General features: G+C 37.3%; 1 protein-coding gene across 3 annotated transcripts in view; it reads right to left on the reverse strand.

Annotated features, from left to right (window-relative positions):
• Positions 1-20,412, reverse strand: part of CCSER1 (coiled-coil serine rich protein 1) — a 1,488,467-nt gene that overhangs the window by 784,206 nt on the left and 683,849 nt on the right. For all 3 annotated transcript variants that reach the window (XM_070372147.1, XM_070372148.1, XM_070372149.1), the window contains exon 8: positions 1,368-1,451. In XM_070372147.1, the coding sequence (XP_070228248.1) occupies positions 1,368-1,451 (84 nt within the window). The remainder of the gene's footprint in view (positions 1-1,367; positions 1,452-20,412) is intronic.

Below are 20,412 nucleotides of genomic sequence, written 5' to 3' on the forward strand. Positions count from 1 at the left end.
AAAGCGCAAACATTTTCTGCTGTGTTAAAAATCATAGTTCTCTGCATCCATTCATAAATGTCTATATATGTTTTTCTTCAATGCAAACCTTGATTACATAATATATACTTACAAGGTTATATATAGCAATGTTTTGTGTAATAAAGTTTATATTATAAACAAATGTATCAAAGGTTATTCCCAGTAATGTAAGATATTCTTCTTTTGTCTGTAATGGTTTTACTATTTTAAGTACTGGTTAGTGCATTTTCTGCAGTGATAATAATACGCTCATAGGACAGATGATCAGTATTAAACCATCATGAAACCACAATCTAAAGGTCAAGTGTCAGTAAAATTGTCGTCAGTTGTCAAGGGTCAACAAAATAGGCTCTAAATTTGTCTGCTATCTCACTAATATGTTCTCAGAAAAGTTCTCAGAAGCGTGATGGTCTAGAAAATTGTTTTGTCATTTAATTGTATTTAATAATTACATAATACATCACTGTTAAAGTCGTCAAATCTTAAATCATCATAAAGAACATCATTGACTGGAATTTGTTTTCTCGATCTTGGATAAGAAGTCAGGGCCTCTTATTGTATGTCTTTATTTTACTGGTATTCTTAAGAACTCATTTTTTTTTTTTTTTAAGTTCTCATTACTTTCTCATTTTTGTTTTGGAAAATTCTTTATTTCTATCCAGATTAAATGTGTTATATTACAAAATACTATTCATATACATAATATCATATTTGTTGACAGCACATACTTTAAAAAATAATGCCCACTGCTATTCTTGTTACCTACCAAATGTGCGTTCATGTTATAAAACTATGATTTAATACATTTGTGATGTCACATCTTAAAAAAAAACAAACCAGAAAACATGAACTACAATATCATGTTTGTGTATAGCTTTTAGATAATTGGGGATTTATATGTCTTTATTAACAAAGTCTCATTACGTTAACAGATTTTTGGTACCCTTAAGTAAAATTGGCTTTTGTCTGCAAAATTACTCAGTACTTTACTTCATATTACATGACTGTGTCTCTAGGTACGGCAGTATGGACTTAAGTCTTGCACTTTACAAAATAAAACATGGCCTTAGTCTTCACAATTTTTGATAGGTACAATTGAAATACCTAATTCTGGGTCAGTAATCTATTTCTGGAATAATATAAAGTTCAATACATACTATCAAACATTCTCTTTTCAGAGCATCAAATCTTCATTACTGTAGGATTATAAAATTTATAATCAAATTGAATCATTAACAGTTTATAAGTCACTAACAATTTTAGTGTTAATAAATAAGTTAAACTGTTTAGAGCAAATAGCCTTGCAAGGAAAATACACCCATGGGACAACTATTGTTCACACTTACCAGTTCTTCCTGAAGTTGGGAAATTAGTTCATCCTTCTCTTTCAGCTGCAGCTTCAGCATTGAGCATTCATCTTTCATTATATCCTGTAAAAACATCAAAGAGACAGAATAATAGATTTAGCCCTTTCCCTTCACTCTTGATAAGAAAGGTCAGTTGCACGCAGTGGGAGGTAACTGCATATGCCTAATAAAACAAAGTTCTTCTACAATCTGATGTTTTCCATAATATACTGTTTCAAAACAAACTAATGTATGAAAAGATATTATGCTATATATGATATATATGCACATTTTTCTGATAGATAACAAAATGGACAAAGGGAAATCGGACTAAGACAGAAATCAGGGATTCATCCTAAATTCTGTTCTCCTATTCTTGTGCATACATAATCAGTGGGATAAAAGTAATTATACTTCAAAAGAGATACTTTATCCTTTTTTTCTGTTATGATTAAATATTCATTCTCAAACGAATGGCTGTATTATGGCCTTTATCTTTAATGATAGCTCTGTAACATTTTTCCCTTTCATTAGAGCTCTGTCTTTGAGTATTTAACCTTGTCACTCTGCATGAACCCTCAGTCACAGCCTCCATGTATACAGTACACCCACATCTGTGACCTCTATTATTCTATGCTGGAAACTTACTTATAAATACTTAATCTAAACCTATCTTCCAAACTTCAGCCCACAAATATAATTATTTACTGAGCATACACTCAACATCCTATAGACATTCCAACTAAAATTTCATGGTCTTCCTATTTCAAAAATTATTTCCATGTATTCCTCCTGTAATCTTATTTCTAAAAATAGCCAGAAAAGCATCCCATACTCTCAGCTCATACACAATCTGATCCCAGTCTGGTACCCAATTCTTTGATCTCAATCTTCTGGGTATTTCTTGGACTCATTCCTTTCTATTTCTCATGGATTTACTCTAGGTATCCATTGCTTCATATCTGACTTACTGTAGTGTCTCTGAACTGGTTCTATGTCTATCACCTTTCCCATCTGCAAGAGAAATTTTCCTAAATGGGAATTAATTACATCATTTCTTAATGTAACAGCTAATCATTTCTTTCAGAGGGGGAAAAAAAAAGTCAAAACTCTTTAGCACAACATATGGTGCCTTTCATTCTCAACTACTTGCATATTTCTGGAATGGTATGTTTTCACTTCCAACTTTCTTATAACCTGTGCTCATTCCTACAGAATAAAGCTGCAGAACATGGTTTCTTTGATGTCTTCTTGCTTTACACATGTGTATCTCTGGGCTGCAACGCTTCTATTGCCCACAATTTCTCATGAGATAGGAGGCATTCCAAACATTATTCCTTACTCTGGGTGGGAGCTTTCCCTTGTCATTTTATTTCCCTTGAGCATGAAGTCATGTTTCCCAGTGTCTAAATCACCCATCATTTCATACAACACTAAATACTTCAAGGGTTGTTTGCTTGTTTCCCTAACCCACTTGAGCAGATCTTTATCTGAGTTGACAAGAAAGAACACAGCTAATGAATTAGAGAAAACAGTATTTGTTTATTCTAGTTCTTATGGTGCTAATTTCTACTTTTAGTCTAAGCAATACAGAATATATGATTCAAATTTACTAATACCTCTTTTCATTTTCAGACAGCCAGTTGACTGGGAGATGCTAATTATCTCTGTCACTTTTATTTCATAGCGGCCCTGTTTCTTCCCTTAATCATGAGCTTTCATAGAACTTATACTTATCATTTTATTATTTTTTTATACTCATCATTTTAATATTTATTTTCACAGGGTCTAAATGTTACATGTTACAACGTTAATGGTAAAAAGGCATAGCTTGCTCGACAATGCAAAGAAAAAGATTGCAGGCTTAAAGATAGGTAATAAAATCATGTCTCTTAGAATCAGAGGTATCTAAGGGCAAATTCTGGGTACTTCACTAAGCTCTCTTTGTGGCTTCCTGCTCATTAATTAACTTCTTTGAGTTCCATGGACATTATGGTAGAGATTGATAATAAGAGATCTATTGATAATAGGAGATCTCCTATTATCATAAACTCTGACAAAAACTCTACTGCTTAGTACTTATATTCCCATATTTCCAGTCTTGCCTAATACCTCACTTAAGAAAAACTAATCCCCTTCATAAATAAAATAATATCACCTTTTCTCTAGGAAATAAATATTTAGGTAGAGTTAAGGGCTGTTGTTTTTTTTAGGAAACAAATATTGAGGTAGGGTTAAGCATTGTTGTTGTTTAAATGCTAAGTCATATTCAACTCTTCTGCAACCCATGACTGTAGCCTACCAGGCTCCTCTGCCCATGGAATTTCTCAGGCAAGAACACTGGAGTGGGTTACCATTTCCTTCTCCAGGGAATCTTTCCCACCCAGAGATTGAACCTGTGTCTCTTGCATTGGCAGATTCGTTACCATTGAGCCAACAGGGAAACCCTAAAAGTACCAAAGGTTTACTGAAGGGTTTAAAAGATATATTAAAGAATAAAGCTATGTGATAAGAAAAGAAGAATCAGAATTGGGAAAGGGGAACAGTGGACCATGAGTCATACCTGACAAATCCTCCACCAGCTAAACCAGGAGCTCCAACTCCAAGACTGCCTATGAGAGGAATGCCCTGTGGAAGGAAAGTGGGTGGGTTCACCTCCCACTCCCCGTTCAGTCATTGGGTGGGAGCTGCCACATGAGCTAGATCTCAGCTGCTGCTGGTAATCTATTGTCTCACACCACCCAGTGCTGAGCTTGACTTCAGCTGGAGGCAGTTAGCTAACTACAGAAGTTGCAGCTGGGTAGTGAGTCCTTTATTGAAAGAGAATCTGAGCCTTAGCCTGAATCTACTGTTTCTTAGCTGAATGTTATACAATATTTTTGTGTATTAATTGATATTTTGTCAATGAATTCATTTAAAATGAAGGTTTACCTATATTGTGGCTAATAGAAATTGTAAACAAAATTATTTTCCAAAAACAAGCTGCCTTTACACAATTATCTGATTTGTTTCCCTCCAGCTCTGGAACGTTTTTTCAAGAAGTTCTTAATCTCACAGCTTTAAATCAGGTAGGTGTTAATATATCGTTTGCACTTACTTAAGGAATAATGTATATTAAAACATAAATTTAATTTATCATATGATATCAGAAGCCAAAAAGGTCTTTTCTTTATCAATGACTTTGCAAATGAATCTTGGCCACCTACAGTTCTGTTTTTGGTTGTTATATGTACTTTTGGCAAAATTCATAGGCGTATCTGTCTAACACACAAGATGAAACCTTTAAACAATAGTTACTTAAATGAAAGCTACTCTCAGATGAATCAATATTCCCCCAATATTCTCATTATCTGTGCCAATTCTGGGACATGTTTGATAGAATGCTCTATTTAGTTAGAAATTCTCTTGGTGTGTACAATTAACTAGATTTTAATATTCTTGGTTTTTTAAAATACTGCTATTAACATCCATTAATACAGGCTAATGTAACCAATTAACCTTACATTAAATTAAAGGCATATTACTTATGAAAATATATAATTGAATAATTATGGCATCCTTTGTTTCTCACTCAAATATAACTGATTCTAGGACTAAAATCAATTCTAGATTTCCTAATTCCATAATTATTCATAAATATGGAACTTATAATATGGTGGATTAAAGGGGTTACAAATCCTTTGCTACTATTCCAAATGAAAGATGGAATCTAATGTTCTCTTCTTGGATATGGGTTGGTCTTATGGCCTTGCTTGACCAGGTGAATACAATGGAAGTAATTCTGTCTGATTCTCAGGACAAGATCAGATTTCAGTTCCCAGGATGGTCTCTTAGAATGTACCTCTCAAGTTCCTCCCCTGTAGAAGGAACACAGCAGTCATGCTAAAAAGTCCAAACTACATTTCATTTTCTTTGACAGCCTCTTAAGGACACACCCAGCATCAGCAGCATCAACTTTCGATCCTGAGAACGAGTCATCTACATACTTAGCCTAGTGAAGTCTTTAGATGACCAAAGCTCTGACCAGTATCTCATCATAACTGCCAGAGCTAAATCATTCCCAAATTCCTGACTTGTAAAATTGTGAACAAAATAAAAGTATAGTTTTAAGCCATTAAGTTTGGGGATGATTTGTTATAGAGATCATCAGAACATATGGACAAATTAAATGATTACAATTAGAATTAGTGTGAATTATGACTCATAGGTATATAAAATATATACAGCTAATTAAAATATTTTTTGATTTAAAGTATGATTTTTGTGATTAAAGTTATATTTATTGTAACTTTCAAATTTATTTCATATGTAATATAAATATATTCTCAGTATTTAACATACAGGAGAATTAAAAATACAGATGTAATAATTTCTTAAAAATTCTTATTTTACTTTTATTTTCTAAATTTGGAAAATTAAAGCCAGACACATGAATATTTGGTTAATTTGCCCCAAATTCATTTAGCTGACTTCACTCCCATATATTCCTATCATTTATTTTTGCCTGAATTAGAATCACCTCATTGTTTGAAACATGTATGAATAGAAATCAAGTTCCAAGAAATTAAAGGAAAGCAGATACTGTAAATCATCTCAAAAATTATCTTATGCTGAAATTAGAAATGCAGATTAAAAAATTAATTTCTAACTCATGAATCTTCACAGAATTCTTCAGGTAAAATTATAAACATAATTCTTGGCTAATATTTACAAAAACATGTCAAAATTGGTACTGAGTCATCATGACTCTCTATTTATAGACTTGTGGTCCTTTCTCTGGAGGGCTTTATTTTATGACTTACAAGCTGTTCCCTCATTCTGGTAAGTGAAAAGGTCAAAAGATCAAAAAATAAAGGAAACAGACAATTCTATCAGAGTAAACAAGGACAGATTGTTATGAACAAGTGAAAACAGAGAAAAAAGAAATAGGAATATGGTAGGAGAAGACAGAAGGACAGAGATCAGAAAACACAAAATATACAATAATTGACAGTGTATTTTGCAGTTCTACCGAAACACCTGACTTCATGTAATCGTTATGCTAACAAAGCAGCATGTTACCTGCAACAACTGGGTAGCTAGTGAAATAAACCAGTGCAGGCATATAATCATCTACACAGAGCTATAACAGAGCCTGCTTTTCAAATCCTGAAAGCACAGTCAATAAAACACCACCCTAATTGTTTATTTAGTTTAAAACAATTTTTAAAATATTTTAAAAGTCATTTCAGTATCAACAACTGCTACACCATGCTACAAAATTTTCTTTTCATAAGCATTCAATTTAAAAAGATTCTAGGGGCTTCTGTGGTAGTCCAGTGGTTAAGAATCCACCTTGCAATGCAGGAGACACTGGCTTGATCCCTGGTCTGGGACGATCCCACATGTCACAGGGGAACTAAGCTCGTGTACCAACTATAGAGCCTGTATTCTGGAGCCCATGAGCAGCAACTACTGAGCCCATGTAATGCAACCACTGAAGCCTGTGTGCCTAGAGCCTATGTGTCACAACAAGAGAAGCCACAGCAATGAGAAGCCCTCACACCACAACAGAGAGTAGCCCTGCTTTCTGCAGCTAGAGAAAGTGTGTGCTGCTACTGCTGCTAAGTCGCTTCAGTTGTGTCCGACTCTATGCGACCCCATAGACGGCCTCCTACCAGGCTCCCCTGTCCCTGGGATTCTCCAGGCAAGAACACTGGAGTGGGTTGCCATTTCCTTCTCCAGTGGATGAAAGTGAAAAGTGAAGTCGCTCAGCCGTGTCCAACTCTTAGCTACCTCATGGACTGCAGCCTACCAGGCTCCTCCGTCCATGGGATTTTCCAGGCAAGAGTACTGGAGTGGGGTGCCATTGAGAAAGTGTGTACACAGCAACAAAGACCCAGCACAGCCAAAAGTAAATACATATTAAATAAATAAAAATATATATATATACATTCTAGATTTGATTTTATAATGTCATTGACTTCAGAGATGAATTAACATTCCATTGAATATTTACAAAAATATTGTGTTTTTTAAAAATATTATTTACATAGCAATGCAAAATTTTAAAAAGGCATAAAAGGTGTTCAAAGTAAGCACCTTAGACATGTATTTCTAAGAATATAAATCAAATCAGTAAACAGCATTATCCCTTAACATAGTGGTATATTGGCTATCTTTCAAGATAATGATAATAATACCTTAAGCTAAGGCTTTCTAATTTATAAAACATGGGCTTTCTTTGTGGTTCAGCTGGTAAAGAACCTGTCTGCAATGAGGGAGACCTGGGTTCCATCTCTGGGTTGGGAAGATCCCCTGGAGAAGGGAAAGACTACCCACTCTAGTATTCTGGCCTAGAGAATTCCATGGACTGTATAGTCCATGGGAAGGCAAAGAGTCGGACACAACTGAGTGACTTTCATTTTCCATGCATAGAATCTTGTTTTGCTGTCAGAATTTTTGGTGACCAGTTATTGAACAAAATGGTACATTTCTAGGATAAGCAGGGGGCAGGATAAGCAGGGCTTTGTTCATAGAAATTAAGCAGAGAAGATGATTGTATAAAAGGTCAAATTAAATGAAACCATTAATGAATAATACCAAGACCGTTAAGTTGTGTCCATTAGTCTCTTTACAGAATACATTGTATTCTGATAATTTTTGAAACAATTAAAAACATTAGCCTCCACTGAGAAAGTTGCTATTTTATTAAGTTGGTGAAAGTAATTACAATTTTTGCATTGTTGAAATTTGCCATTTAATATTGTAATATATTTTACATAAATGTGGTTATATTATACATAATTTTAATGCACATTTCTCCATTTTTTTTTTGCTAATGACATTACTTGCTATTTATTTGATATGTATTTTAGAATATGGGAATGATGTTAGACAAAAGCAAATTTGAGCTATTTGAGTTCAAAATGGATCCTAAAGCAGTGGAGACAACTCACAACAATAAATCTGGCCCAGGAACTGGTGCAGTGGTGGTTCAAGAAGTTTTGCAAAGGAGATGAGACCCTTGAAGCTGAGGAGTATAGTGGCTGGCCATCAGAAATTGACAATGACCAATAGAGAGCAATCATCAGAGCTAATCCTGTTACAACTACAGGTGAAAAAACTTGATAAGTGGGTGTCTCATGAGCTGACCACAATAAAAAAAAATTGTCGTTTTGAAGTGTAATCTTATTCTAAGCAAAAATGACAAACCATTTTTAGATTGGACTGTAATGTGCAACGAAAAGTGGATTTTATATGACAACTGCTGATGATGGCCAACTCAGTGACTGGATTGAGAGGAAGTTCCAAAGCACTTCCTAAAGCCAAACTTGCATCAGAAAAGGGTCAAGGCCATTGTTTGGTGGTCTGCTGACTGTCTGATTACAACTATGGCTTTCTGAATCCTGGTAAAACCATTATATCTGAGACTTACACTCAGTAAATCGATGAGATGCACTGAAAACCACAACACACACAGCTAGCACTGGTCAGCAGAAAGGGCCAAATTCTTCTTCATGACAATGCCAGACCACATATCACACAACCGATGCTTCAAAAGTTGGGGTACAAAGTTTTACCTCATCTGCCATATTCACCTGACCTCTCGCCAACTGACTACCACTTTCTCAAACATTTTGACAACTTCTTGCAGGGAGAGTATTTCCACAACCAGCAGGATGCAGAAAATGCTTTCCAAGAGTTCACTGAGTCCTGAAGCATGGATTTTTATGCTATTGGCAAAAATGTGTTGACTGTAACGGGTCTGATTTTGATTAATAATGATTATTTGAGCCTAGTTATAATGATTTAAAATTTATGATCCAAAACCACAGTTATGTTTGCACCAACCTAATAAAACAGTCCCATGAGACTATGGCCTTGTCTTTTCCAAGTTGTTAGAGTCTGCTTACATTCACTTTACTATATTAATAAGAAAACACTTGAGTTGCATAACTTCTAATATGTAAGATCTTCTACATCTTACATAGTTTTTATTATAGAGTAAATAGAGAATATTAACCTAAGTTATAATCCTTACAAAAAATATTTACTCAAAGTTTTTATTACTCTGTTCTTTGTTTCACACAATGTTTATGGTGAAAATTAAAAAGTTAAAAAAACAAACGTTTGTATTTCATTTTCTAAAGCCTTCTTAGAATGATAATATTTTGTGGGTAAAAGGATGAAAGCAAATTTCTCTGTGTCCTAATGAATTATAATAAGCATGACAAATTAGTTTCTTGATCTCCTAAACCCATGGGTTTCACCAACATCAATTATGAATTACACTTAAGACATAAATATTTTTACAAACTCACCAACAATGAGCTTCTCAACAGAGAAAGTCAATAAATGATAATGTTCATTTGTCCTACTGTACTTATTTGGTATGAGATTCTTGGGGAAATCAGTATCTTTAAAAGGTCTTGGGACTGTCTGATGCTAGTATTTTTTTCTTTCCTCACAGAAGGGAAGCACACTTATCACATTACACTTAAATTTCTTTAAGAAGGTAAGCAATTGTTTAAGTGACTCTTCCCACAGCATAGACTATACAGGAAAAAAAAAACACAAAATGGCTAAAATTGGCCTGTAAAAAGTTCCTTTCCGTTGTGAAGGCATGCTTACTTGTTTTTCATGTTTTAGGAAAGGAGTAGAGGACATCTTATCTCTCAACATCCTGACTAAACTAAGAGAATTAGGTTTGAACATAACTATGAACTTCCCTGGTGGCTCAGACATTAAAGAATCGGCCTGCAAGGTGGGAGACCTGGGTTCTATCCCTGCGTTGGGAAGATCCCCTGGAGAAGGAAATGGCAACCCACTCCAGTATTCTTGCCTGGAGAATCCCCATGGACAGTGGAGCCTGGTGAACTACAGTCTATGGGGTCGCAAGGAGTCAGACACAACTGAGTGACCAAGAACACACACACAGCACATAAACTTTAGTTGCTGGGAAGGAAAAGTAATAAAATACATCAAACACACCCCATTCCTCACCCATAAGTGCATAGTACAGTTGTTTTGTTCACTTTGTTTGAAATGCTAATTTGACTTAGTTTTGAGGTCTTGGCTAGAGGCCAGTTCCCCTCTTCAATAGCTGATTAAGACCATACTCCAAACACTTCCTTTATCTGGTCCTCATACTCCAGAGCCATTAGGTAACAGCCCCATCAGGCCATGTACTAGGCAACTAGAGACAGCCTCCACACCCTAGAATTCTTGAAATTATTCAAATTAGCCAGTCCTTAGGGAGTGTTGGAAACCCTGCCAATCCTGTCCTGCTTGCCATATATAAAATGCACCCTTTGGCTCCAATTCACCATTACTTGGCCCCCAGTGGGGCAATCTTCTCCATGACTCTGCCTAGCAGCCTTCTCTCATTTGAAAGGGTAAGTTACAAAGAGTTCTGTCTCTCATCTGAGTGTTAGTGTGTCAGATCCAAGATCCCACTATCAAAAGAATCTTTAAATCTCGTAAAACAGTCCTGGCAGGAGCCGGCTGCAGGCCTTGGGTACTCTTTTGCCATTTCTCCTGGGATAAGATAGCTGAGATGGCTCTTGGGCCCTGGATATTTATGAGGGCCCAGAAAGAGAAGAAGGACAGTGGGGATAATATTGGGTACTTCCTGGCAATGCATATATATTTTTTTGCACAATAAAGGTAGAGAAAAGTTTTTCAAGTTGTATATATTATTAAAGAAAGTAAAAACTAGAGAGATATCCCTAATATTAGCACATCTCAGAAATGGTACTATCCCATTTTATAGAATGCTGAATTGTGACAATGATAAAGAATACAGAAATGAGTAATACTATAAGGATTATTTTTTCAAGAATTCTGGCATAATTGTAAACTTCTGGGTAGGAGAATAAAGAGAAGGTTTCAATGTTGTGCTGTACAGGAATCATAGATAACGTGACTCAATTTAAGCAGCGGTTTCAGGCAGTCTGGGAAGTCAGATGACTAAGTTGCAAAAACGCAAGGAACATTAGCTGAAGCTACAGATCACAGCTACAGAACATAAACTAATATCAGGTAGTAAGGAAAGGAGTAAAGATCATGCTCTGTTCTTTTTTAGAGCACTAGTGGAGAGTAGGGCTTCCCAAGTGGTGCCAGTGGTAAACAATGTGCCTGCCAACGCAGAGATGTGGGTTTGATCCCTGGTAGGGGAACATCCCCTGGAGGAGAGCATGGCAACCCACTCCACTATTCTTGCCTGGAGAACCCCAGGGCACAGAGGATCCTGGTGGTCTACAGTCCATAACTGCTGCTGCTGCTGCTACTGCTGCTGCTGGTAAGTCATCTGAGTCGTGTCTGACTCTGTGCGACCCCACAGACAGCAGCCCACCAGGCTCCCCCATACCTGGGATTCTCCAGGCAAGAACACTGGAGTGGGTTGCCATTTCCTTCTCCAATGCATGAAAGTGAAAAGCGAAAGTGAAGTCACTCAGTCGTGTCCGACTCTTCGTGACCCCATGGACTGCAGCCTACCAGGCTCCTCTGTCCATAGAATTTTTCAGGCAAGAGTACTGGAATGGGTTGCCATCGTCTGCTCCATACAGTCCATAGAGTAGCAAAGAATTAGGCACAGCTGAAGTGACTTAGCATGCACATATGCAGTGGACAGTAACAGCATAGAGTAGTATCTTCAATTACTCATTATATGTACATTGTAAAATGGGAGTCTTTAAGACATGAATTTGGGAAAAGAAGCAGTTTTGATTTACAGAATAGATATAATTTCCAATGGTTGCTTATGTACTGAATGCCTGCCTACACCAATCACATAATTAACTTGCATCAGAAAACAGAAAAGATTTTTTAAATTAAGGGAAGATTTAGATTATCATTAAGCAACAGTATATTATCTCAAAAGCTATTGTCTACTACAACACAAAACTTACAAATTTATCAATGTTTTTTCATATTACCTCTTGTTGTCACTCAATCAAAGCAGAGAAGATTTGCATTTGAGTCTTTGTTGTGTCACAATTTAGCCATGTGATCCTGATAAATCAATTACTAATAATAGAGCTAGGGGTTTCCCAGGTGGTTCAGCAGTACAGAATCTGCCTGACAACGCAGGAGACACAAGGACACCAGTTCAATCTCTGGCTTGGGAAGATCCCCTGGAATAGGAGATAGCAACCCAAAACTATAATTTGTTGAAATTAAGACACTGTTTTAATGATTCAGGTAAGAAATCATTAGAATTTAAAGTAAGATGCTGTAGGAGTGAATTTGAAATTATTTAAAAGGTGGACTCTATTGTATGTGTGTGGAGTGAAAGGGAAAAATGAGAAGGGGAGACAAAGATGACATTAAGTTTCTGGAAGGTCTACTCAGAGAATGTAAGTATGGCTCATTCTTGTTAAGAGTAAATACAACTTGAGGTGGAAGAATTTAAGATGAAGAAAAGACACTAAGTTTAATTTTAAGGTCCCTTGTACATCCAACTGAAGAAATACGGCATGAGCTGGCTATGTAACAATGCATGGCTATGAAGAAATACAACTTATTGGCTATGCATGGGCTCCAAAGAGAGAGATCTGGTCAAGAGATGAAATTTGGAAATCACTAGTGTATTGATGTAGTGGAAAATCAATAACTGAGAGAGGAAAAGAAGTGATTGTGAAGAAAACTGAAAATGAGAAAGCGTGGTGGCTTAACAGACAAGGCAAGGAATAGGTTTTAGAAAGAGAAGGCGGTAATAATGCTGAATGCAACAAAGATGAAGTGAATTAAGGGCTTATCAAAAATATCAGTCACCATGGATATTTAACAAATCAGGTGGTGTGTTAGAAGCAGACTTTAGACTACAGTGGACTCAGAAGCAAACTGAAGATGAGGGAGAAATAAGGAGTTACCAACTACACACTTGCAAAATGAAAGCTTCTCCCAAGAATGAAGAATAGTAGCTAATAGGATCGAGATATGCTGTGCAAGTACATTACATGGAAAACACTGAACAGGTAAAAAGACTAATGAGAAGGACTTGGTAAGAATGGAGAAGTTAAACAAATACAGGTGAAAGAGGGAATAACTATGAGTGGAAAAACCTTCAAGAGTCAAGGGATGAGATCCAGTACATAGGAGGAGAAACCAGCTATCTGTAGGCAGAGAAGTACCCATGAACAGAAGGGAATGAAATAACCTTTTCTTGATGATGCTTCAATAATAAAAAAAGATCCTCTTTATAAACAACTTAAATCATGTAAGAGATTGTTAAAAACTGAATGTGTCCCCTTAAAGTTCATATATTGAAATACTAATCTCCAGTACCTCACAATGTGACTTTATTAGAAACAGAGTCACTGCAGATATAATTGATTAAAAAACCCTCGAACAAAATAGGCCCCTAATGCAATAAGACTGATGTCTTTACTAAAAGGAGAGAACTGGACTCAGAATAATGCACAGGAAAGGAACACCATGTGAAGACTGAAACTATGCTATCACAGAGCAAGGAACTACCAATAACCGGGAGAGACCTGGGGCATATCCTTTCTTAGTGCCTTCAAAGGGAGCACAGTTCTGCTGACATCTTGATCTCTGGAACTCTGAGACAATAAATCTCTGTCATTTAAGCTACTCAGTTTGTGGTACTTTATTACAGCAGCCCTAGAAAACTAACACACAGACATAATTTTCAAATACCGGACCTTCTTATAGATTATATGTAATTGAATTGATACATGATTTTTTAATAATTACTAAATGAACAAATAAAAAGGACAGAAAAGAGAGTACATAAACCATGACCTTTTTCTACTTTGTCTCCTACCCTTAAAACTCTTCAAGTGCCTATTTTTATTTCTAACCTAAGGCTATTATGCTAATATGGGCTTCTCAGCATATCTAATGTAGCAGTAGTTCTTTATGCCTTTACATTATAAACATAAAGCATTCTCATACTTGCATATTTAGTCACTATCTGATTCTTGAGCATGGGAAGAGGCACAGGTGTCTACTGGAGTCTATGCGTGTAGTAGTATTTTTGCCGTTATGTCTGACTCATCTACTCATTCAGACAAGCCCCAGAGGTTTCTGTCATGCCTTTTGTGCAGGTGCCAGGGCACTCACCACCACACACTTAGAAACAGCACCACATTCTACCCACTCAACATTGATCAAAATTTCTAGACAAGTCAGTTTCATCAAAGTCACTTCAACTGATAACCAGTATGTGATAAAGTTCACGGAGATATGCAATTATTCAAATTCTTTTTCACATGTAATCAAAATATGGTAAGAAAAGTAATAAACTCCAGGCATGGGAGAAAATGTGAATAAATGCCCTGATACTAATACCCCATCCTCACCGCATCCCAGCCCTGCTAGTTAAAGAAAACATCCTTTAAGACTGAAAATAAGCAGTCATGCCATACATACCCAACATTATAATGTTTAAATACTGAAGGCAACCTAAGTATACAATTGAAGAATTATTACTAAGCAATGGTAAAGCAATAAAATATGCATTTTTTAAAATGATGGTTACAAAGTCTAAGGAATACCATTAAAAATACACATTTTAAAATAGAATTCTAAATGAAATATAAATTTATCAAAAATCTGAAAATACACAAAATTATGACATTCATTTTATTAGAGTTGTTTTGTTAGGGGGTTTGTGTGAATTTTCACTAACATGTTTGAAGTGTTAAACGTGCAATATCCTAGAAAAAATACATGAAAATAAAAATATTTATTGAAACATATTTAGCAATCATGTAACCTACTGGATCTATGGTAAATGTGGTGTGGTCTCAGAGTAATATTGTGTTCAAAGGAAACTCGCAGCACTAAAAAAAATGCAGCAACTAGATCTGAATTTTCTACTTCTTATTTTAAGAAGCATAGTGCTCAAGACAATATAATTTGAGTTATACTTTTATCAAGCAAAAACAGTGCTTATATTTTAAAGAGGACTACATGAAAATAGTCTAACAAATGTATTCACTCAGGAGGTCATTAATTATCTTCTTTTCCCGACCAATATATAAAACCAAAAGAATATTTGAAGGAATATTTAAAGGAAATACCGTGGAATATTTAAAGGAAAGAAAAATTATTACTAAAAGAAGCACCTAACATGTACTTTGTTGTAATTTTATGTCAGGCACTTTGGATAAATCATCTGATTTAAATTAGGCCACACCCAATTCTTTGCAACACTATGGATTACAGCAGGCCAGGCTTTCTATAGTCCACAACCTCCTGGAGTCTGCTCAAATTCATGTTCTTTGAGTTGGTGATACTATCTAACCGTCTCATTCTCTGCCACCTGCTTCTTTTGCTTTCAAGCATTCCCAGCATCAGGGTCTCTTCCAATGAGTTGGCTCTTTGCATTAGGTGGCCAAATATTGGAGCTTCAGCTTCAGCATCAGTCCTTCCAATGAATATTAAGGGTTGCTTTCTTTTAGGATTGACAGGTTTGATGTGTTTGCAGTTCAAGGGACTCTCAAGAGTCTTCTCCAACACCACAGTTCAAAAGCATCAATTCTTTGGGGATCAGCTTTCTTTACGGTTCAACGCATACATTCGTACATGACTACTGGAAAAACCATAGCTTTGACTAGATAGACCTTGGTGGTCAAAGTGATGTCTCTGCTTTTTGATAAGTTGTCTGAGTTGCCATAGCCTTTCTTCCAAGGAGCAAGTGTTTTTTAATTTCATGGCGGCAGTCACCATTTACAGTAATTTTGGAGTCCAAGAAAATAAAATCTGTCATTGTTTTCACTATCCCCCCCATTTATTTTCCATGAAGTGATGGGACATCACTAAATCAAATCCCTTATGATTATACAATAGAAGTGAAAAAGAGATTCAAGGGATTACATTGGAGAGACAGAAAGCCTGAAGAACGATGGACGGAGGTTTGGGACATTGAACAGGAGGCAGTGATCAAGACCAACCTCAAGAAAAAGAAATGCAAAAAGGCAAAATGGTTGTCTAAGAAGCTGAGAAAAGAAGAGAAGCAAAGGGCAGAGGAGAAAAGGAAAAATACACACATTTGAATGCAGAGTTCCAAAGAATAGCAAGGAGAGATAAGATAGCCTTCCTCAGTGATCAATGAAAAGATAGAGGAAAACAAAAGAATGAAAATGACTAGATATCTCTTCAAGAAAACTAGAGATACCAAGGGAACATTTCATGCACAGATGGGCACAATAAAGGACAGAAATGGTATAGAGATAATGAAGCAGAAGATATTAAGAAGAGGTGGCAAGAATACATAGAAGAACTATACAAAAAAGATCTTCATGACCCAGATAACCATGATGGTGTGATCACTCATCTAGAGCCACAGATCCTGGAATGTGAAGCAAAGCTAGTGGAGGCGATGGAATCCCAGCTGAGCTATTTCAAATCTTAAAAGATGACTCTGTTAAAGTGCTACATTCAATGTACCAGAAAATTGGGAAACTCAGCAATGGCCTCAGGACTGGAAAGGTCAGTTTTCATTCCAATCTCAAAGAAAGGCAAGGCCAAAGAGTGTTCAGACTACTGCACAACTGCGCTCATCTCACATGCTAGCAAATTAATGCTCAAAATTCTCCAAGCCAGGCTTCAGCAATATGTGAACCGTGAACTTCCAAATGTTCAAGCTGGTTTTAGAAAAGGCAGAGGAACCAGAGATCAAATTGCCAACATCCGCTGGATCATCGAAAAAGCAAGAGAGTTCCAGAAAAACATCTACTTCTGCTTTATTGACTATGCCAAAGCCTTTGACTGTGTAGATCACAACAAACTGTGGGAAATTCTTAAAGAGATGGTGCCAGGGTCCAGCCCCGGCGGATCCAGGGAAATTCGAAGGGGAGACGGCATCGGCGAATACAATGGCTTTAATTAAATATTAATTAGAGATATAAAGAGTAATAGAACGAGGATAGCTCAGTAGGAAAATTCAGTGCAGAAAAGAGGCTGAATAACTTGGTTTACGTGGAAAGCTAATAATATTCCAAGGCAAGGAATTTACGTCACCTACGTAGGCCGCAGGCGTCCTCCCGTTCTCCCTAAGGAGAGGAGACACTAAGGCCTCCCCAGTCAGATCTTAGAAGTCCAGGCATAATTAGTAGGCTTGACGAGCCTCCATGTTCCAGATGGGGATTCAGCCAGAAGGTGAGAGAAAGAACGACATGGGGAGACCAGTGTTTCGAGGAACTGATCCCATTTTTTATTTTTCCAGGGTCTGTTTTTATACACTGAGATGTTATACAAAAGTCATGCGGGGTCAGCAGTCCTGACTTTTATTGAAGTCAGGTGCTTCATACAAATGTATCTTAGGGGTGTTACATCATCTTCTGGCCAGGGGGCCTGCTAACAATTTATGACCCTCTCCTTGTGACAGCGGTCAGTCAACCAGAACACTTATTTCTCCAGGGGTGATTATTCTTAAAACAGATGCCACCTTCCAAAGGTACCAGATAAAGTTACATTCCTATAGGGTGAGGGTGTAGTGGGTTTTAATTAAGGAAAGAATTTGCTTAGCCTAAGGTCTAACGTGATTAATATCAAAGGTTAATACTTATTTCTTCTATATATTCATTAATGTGTATAAGGGCAGGGGATGTGGAGACTTAGCAGCAAACATTGGCTCAACAAATGAAAAACCCTTCACCAATACAATTTCTAATCAGCCCACTATACTACACTATTAGTTTTTTAACTTCTCTAAAGAACCTGTTTTTAGAAGGTTTAAAGCATCTCGTGCCGGTTGGGAGGCTGTGAGCAATCATATGTGGCCGGACAAGCCTGTCAGGCAGGCTAGAGAACCTTCAGAGGAGTTTGTAGGTTGAAACACTTCTGCCCAGGAATTATTATTAACTGGAGCTCTAAGTTAACTCCTTCTCCGAAAGAGGTGGTGGGGGGACAGCCCCCCGTAAAGTCAGAGGTATAAGTGAGAGCACAAAGTAGTAAAGTAGGCAGGCTCTGGTTTTAGGGGTAGATGCTTGAGAATTTCCAAGGGGACTCCTGAGGCTCGATCCCACCTTTGCATATGTCAAGCCTCCTTCCTCATGACCTTTGCCACGGGCGGAGTTCCTCACGCTGGCTGGCTCCTGGCAAGATGGGAATACCAGACCACCTGACCTGCCTCTTGAGAAGTCTATAACCTCAGAAAATCAGATGAAACCACCCTTTATGGCAGAAAGCAAAGAAGAACTAAAGAGCCTCTTGATGAAAGTAAAAGAGGAAAGTGGAAAAGTTGTGTTAAAACTCAACATTCAGAAAACTAAGACCATGGCATCCGGTCCCATCACTTCATGGCAAATAGATGGGGGGACAATGGAAACAGTGAGAAACTTTATCTTTTGGGGCTCCAAAATCAATGCAGATGGTGACTGCAGCCAGGAAATTAAAAGACGCTTGCTCCTGGGAAGAAAAGCTATGACCAACCTAGACAGCATATTAAAAAGCAGAGACATTACTTTGCCAACAAAGGTCCATCTAGTAAAGCTATGGTTTTTCCAGTAGTCATGTATGGATGTGAGAGTTGGACTATAAAGAAAGCTGAGCACCAAAAAATGTATGCTTCTGAACTGTGGTGTTGGAGAAGACTCTTGAGAGTCCCTTGGACTGCAAGGAGATCCAACCAATCTATCCTAAAGGAAATCAGTCCTGAATATTCACTGGAAGGACTGATGCTGAAGCTGAAACTCCAATACTTTGGCCACCTTATGTGAAGAATTTACTCATGTGAAAAGACCCTGATGCTGGAGAAGTTTGAAGGCTGGAGATGTAGGGAACAAGAGAGGATGAGATGGGTGGATGGCATCACTGACTCAATGGACATGAGTTTGAGTAAGCTCTGGGAGCTGGTGATGGACAAGGAAACCTGGTGTGCTGCAGTCCATGAGGTTGCAAAGAGTCAGACATGATTGAGTGAATGAAGTGAACTGAACTGATGGGATGTCTTAATTTTCTGAATGTTGAGGTTTAAGCCAGTTTTTTCACTCTCCTCTTTCAGCTTCATTGAGAGGTTCTTTATTTCCTCTTCACTTTTATCATTAAAGTGGTACATCTGCAAACCTGAGGTTGTTGCTATTTCTCTCGGCAATCTTGATTCCAGCTTGTGAGTCATCCCGTCTGGCATTTCACATGATGTACTCTGCATAGAAGTTAAATCAGCAGGGTGACAATAGTCTTGACATATTTCTTTCCCAATTTTGAATCAGTCAGTTGTTCCATGCAAGGTTATAACTATCACTTCTTGTTCTGCATACAGGTTTCTCAAGGGACAGGTAAGGTGGTCTGGTCTTACTATCTCTTTAAGAACTTTCCAGAGTTTGCTGTGATCCACACAGTCAAAGGCCTTTCAGTAGTTAACAAAGCAGATTTTTTTTTTTTAAGTCCCCTTTCTTTCTCTGTGATCCAGCAGATATTGGCAATTTGATCTCTGATTCCTCTGCCTTTTCTAAATCCAGCTTGTACATACAAAAGTTCTCAGCTTATGTACTCCTGAAGCCTAGGTTGAAGGATTTTGATCATTACCTTGCTAGCATGGGAAATTAGCATAATTGTTCAGTAGTTTGAACATTCTTTAGTATTTGGTATAACCTTTCTTTAGAATTGGAATGCAAACTGACCTTTTCTCATCCGGTGACCACTGCTGAGTTTTCCAAATTTGCTGGCATATTGAGTATAGTACTTTAACAGCATCATCTTTTAGGATTTGAAATAGCTCAGTGGAATTCTATCACCTCTACTTGCTTTGTTCATAATGGCACCCCATTCCAGTACTCTTGCCTGGAAAATCCCATGGACAGAGGGGCCTGGTGGGCTGCAGTCCATGGGGTTGCTAAGAGTCGGACACAACTGAGCGACTTCACTTTCACTTTTCACTTTCATGCATTGGAGAAGGAAATGGCAACCCACTCCAGTGTTCTTGCCTGGAGAATCTCAGGGACGGGGGAGCCTGGTGGGCTGCTGTCTTTGGGGTCGCACAGAGTCGGACACGACTGAAGCCACTTAGCTTAGCAGCAATGTCCACTTCACTTCACATTCCAGGATGTCTTCTATATTGTCTCTTTCATAAAACAGCTACAATATACGA

This window comes from Bos mutus, chromosome 6, assembly GCF_027580195.1.
Source record: "Bos mutus isolate GX-2022 chromosome 6, NWIPB_WYAK_1.1, whole genome shotgun sequence".
Lineage (NCBI taxonomy): Eukaryota > Metazoa > Chordata > Mammalia > Artiodactyla > Bovidae > Bos > Bos mutus.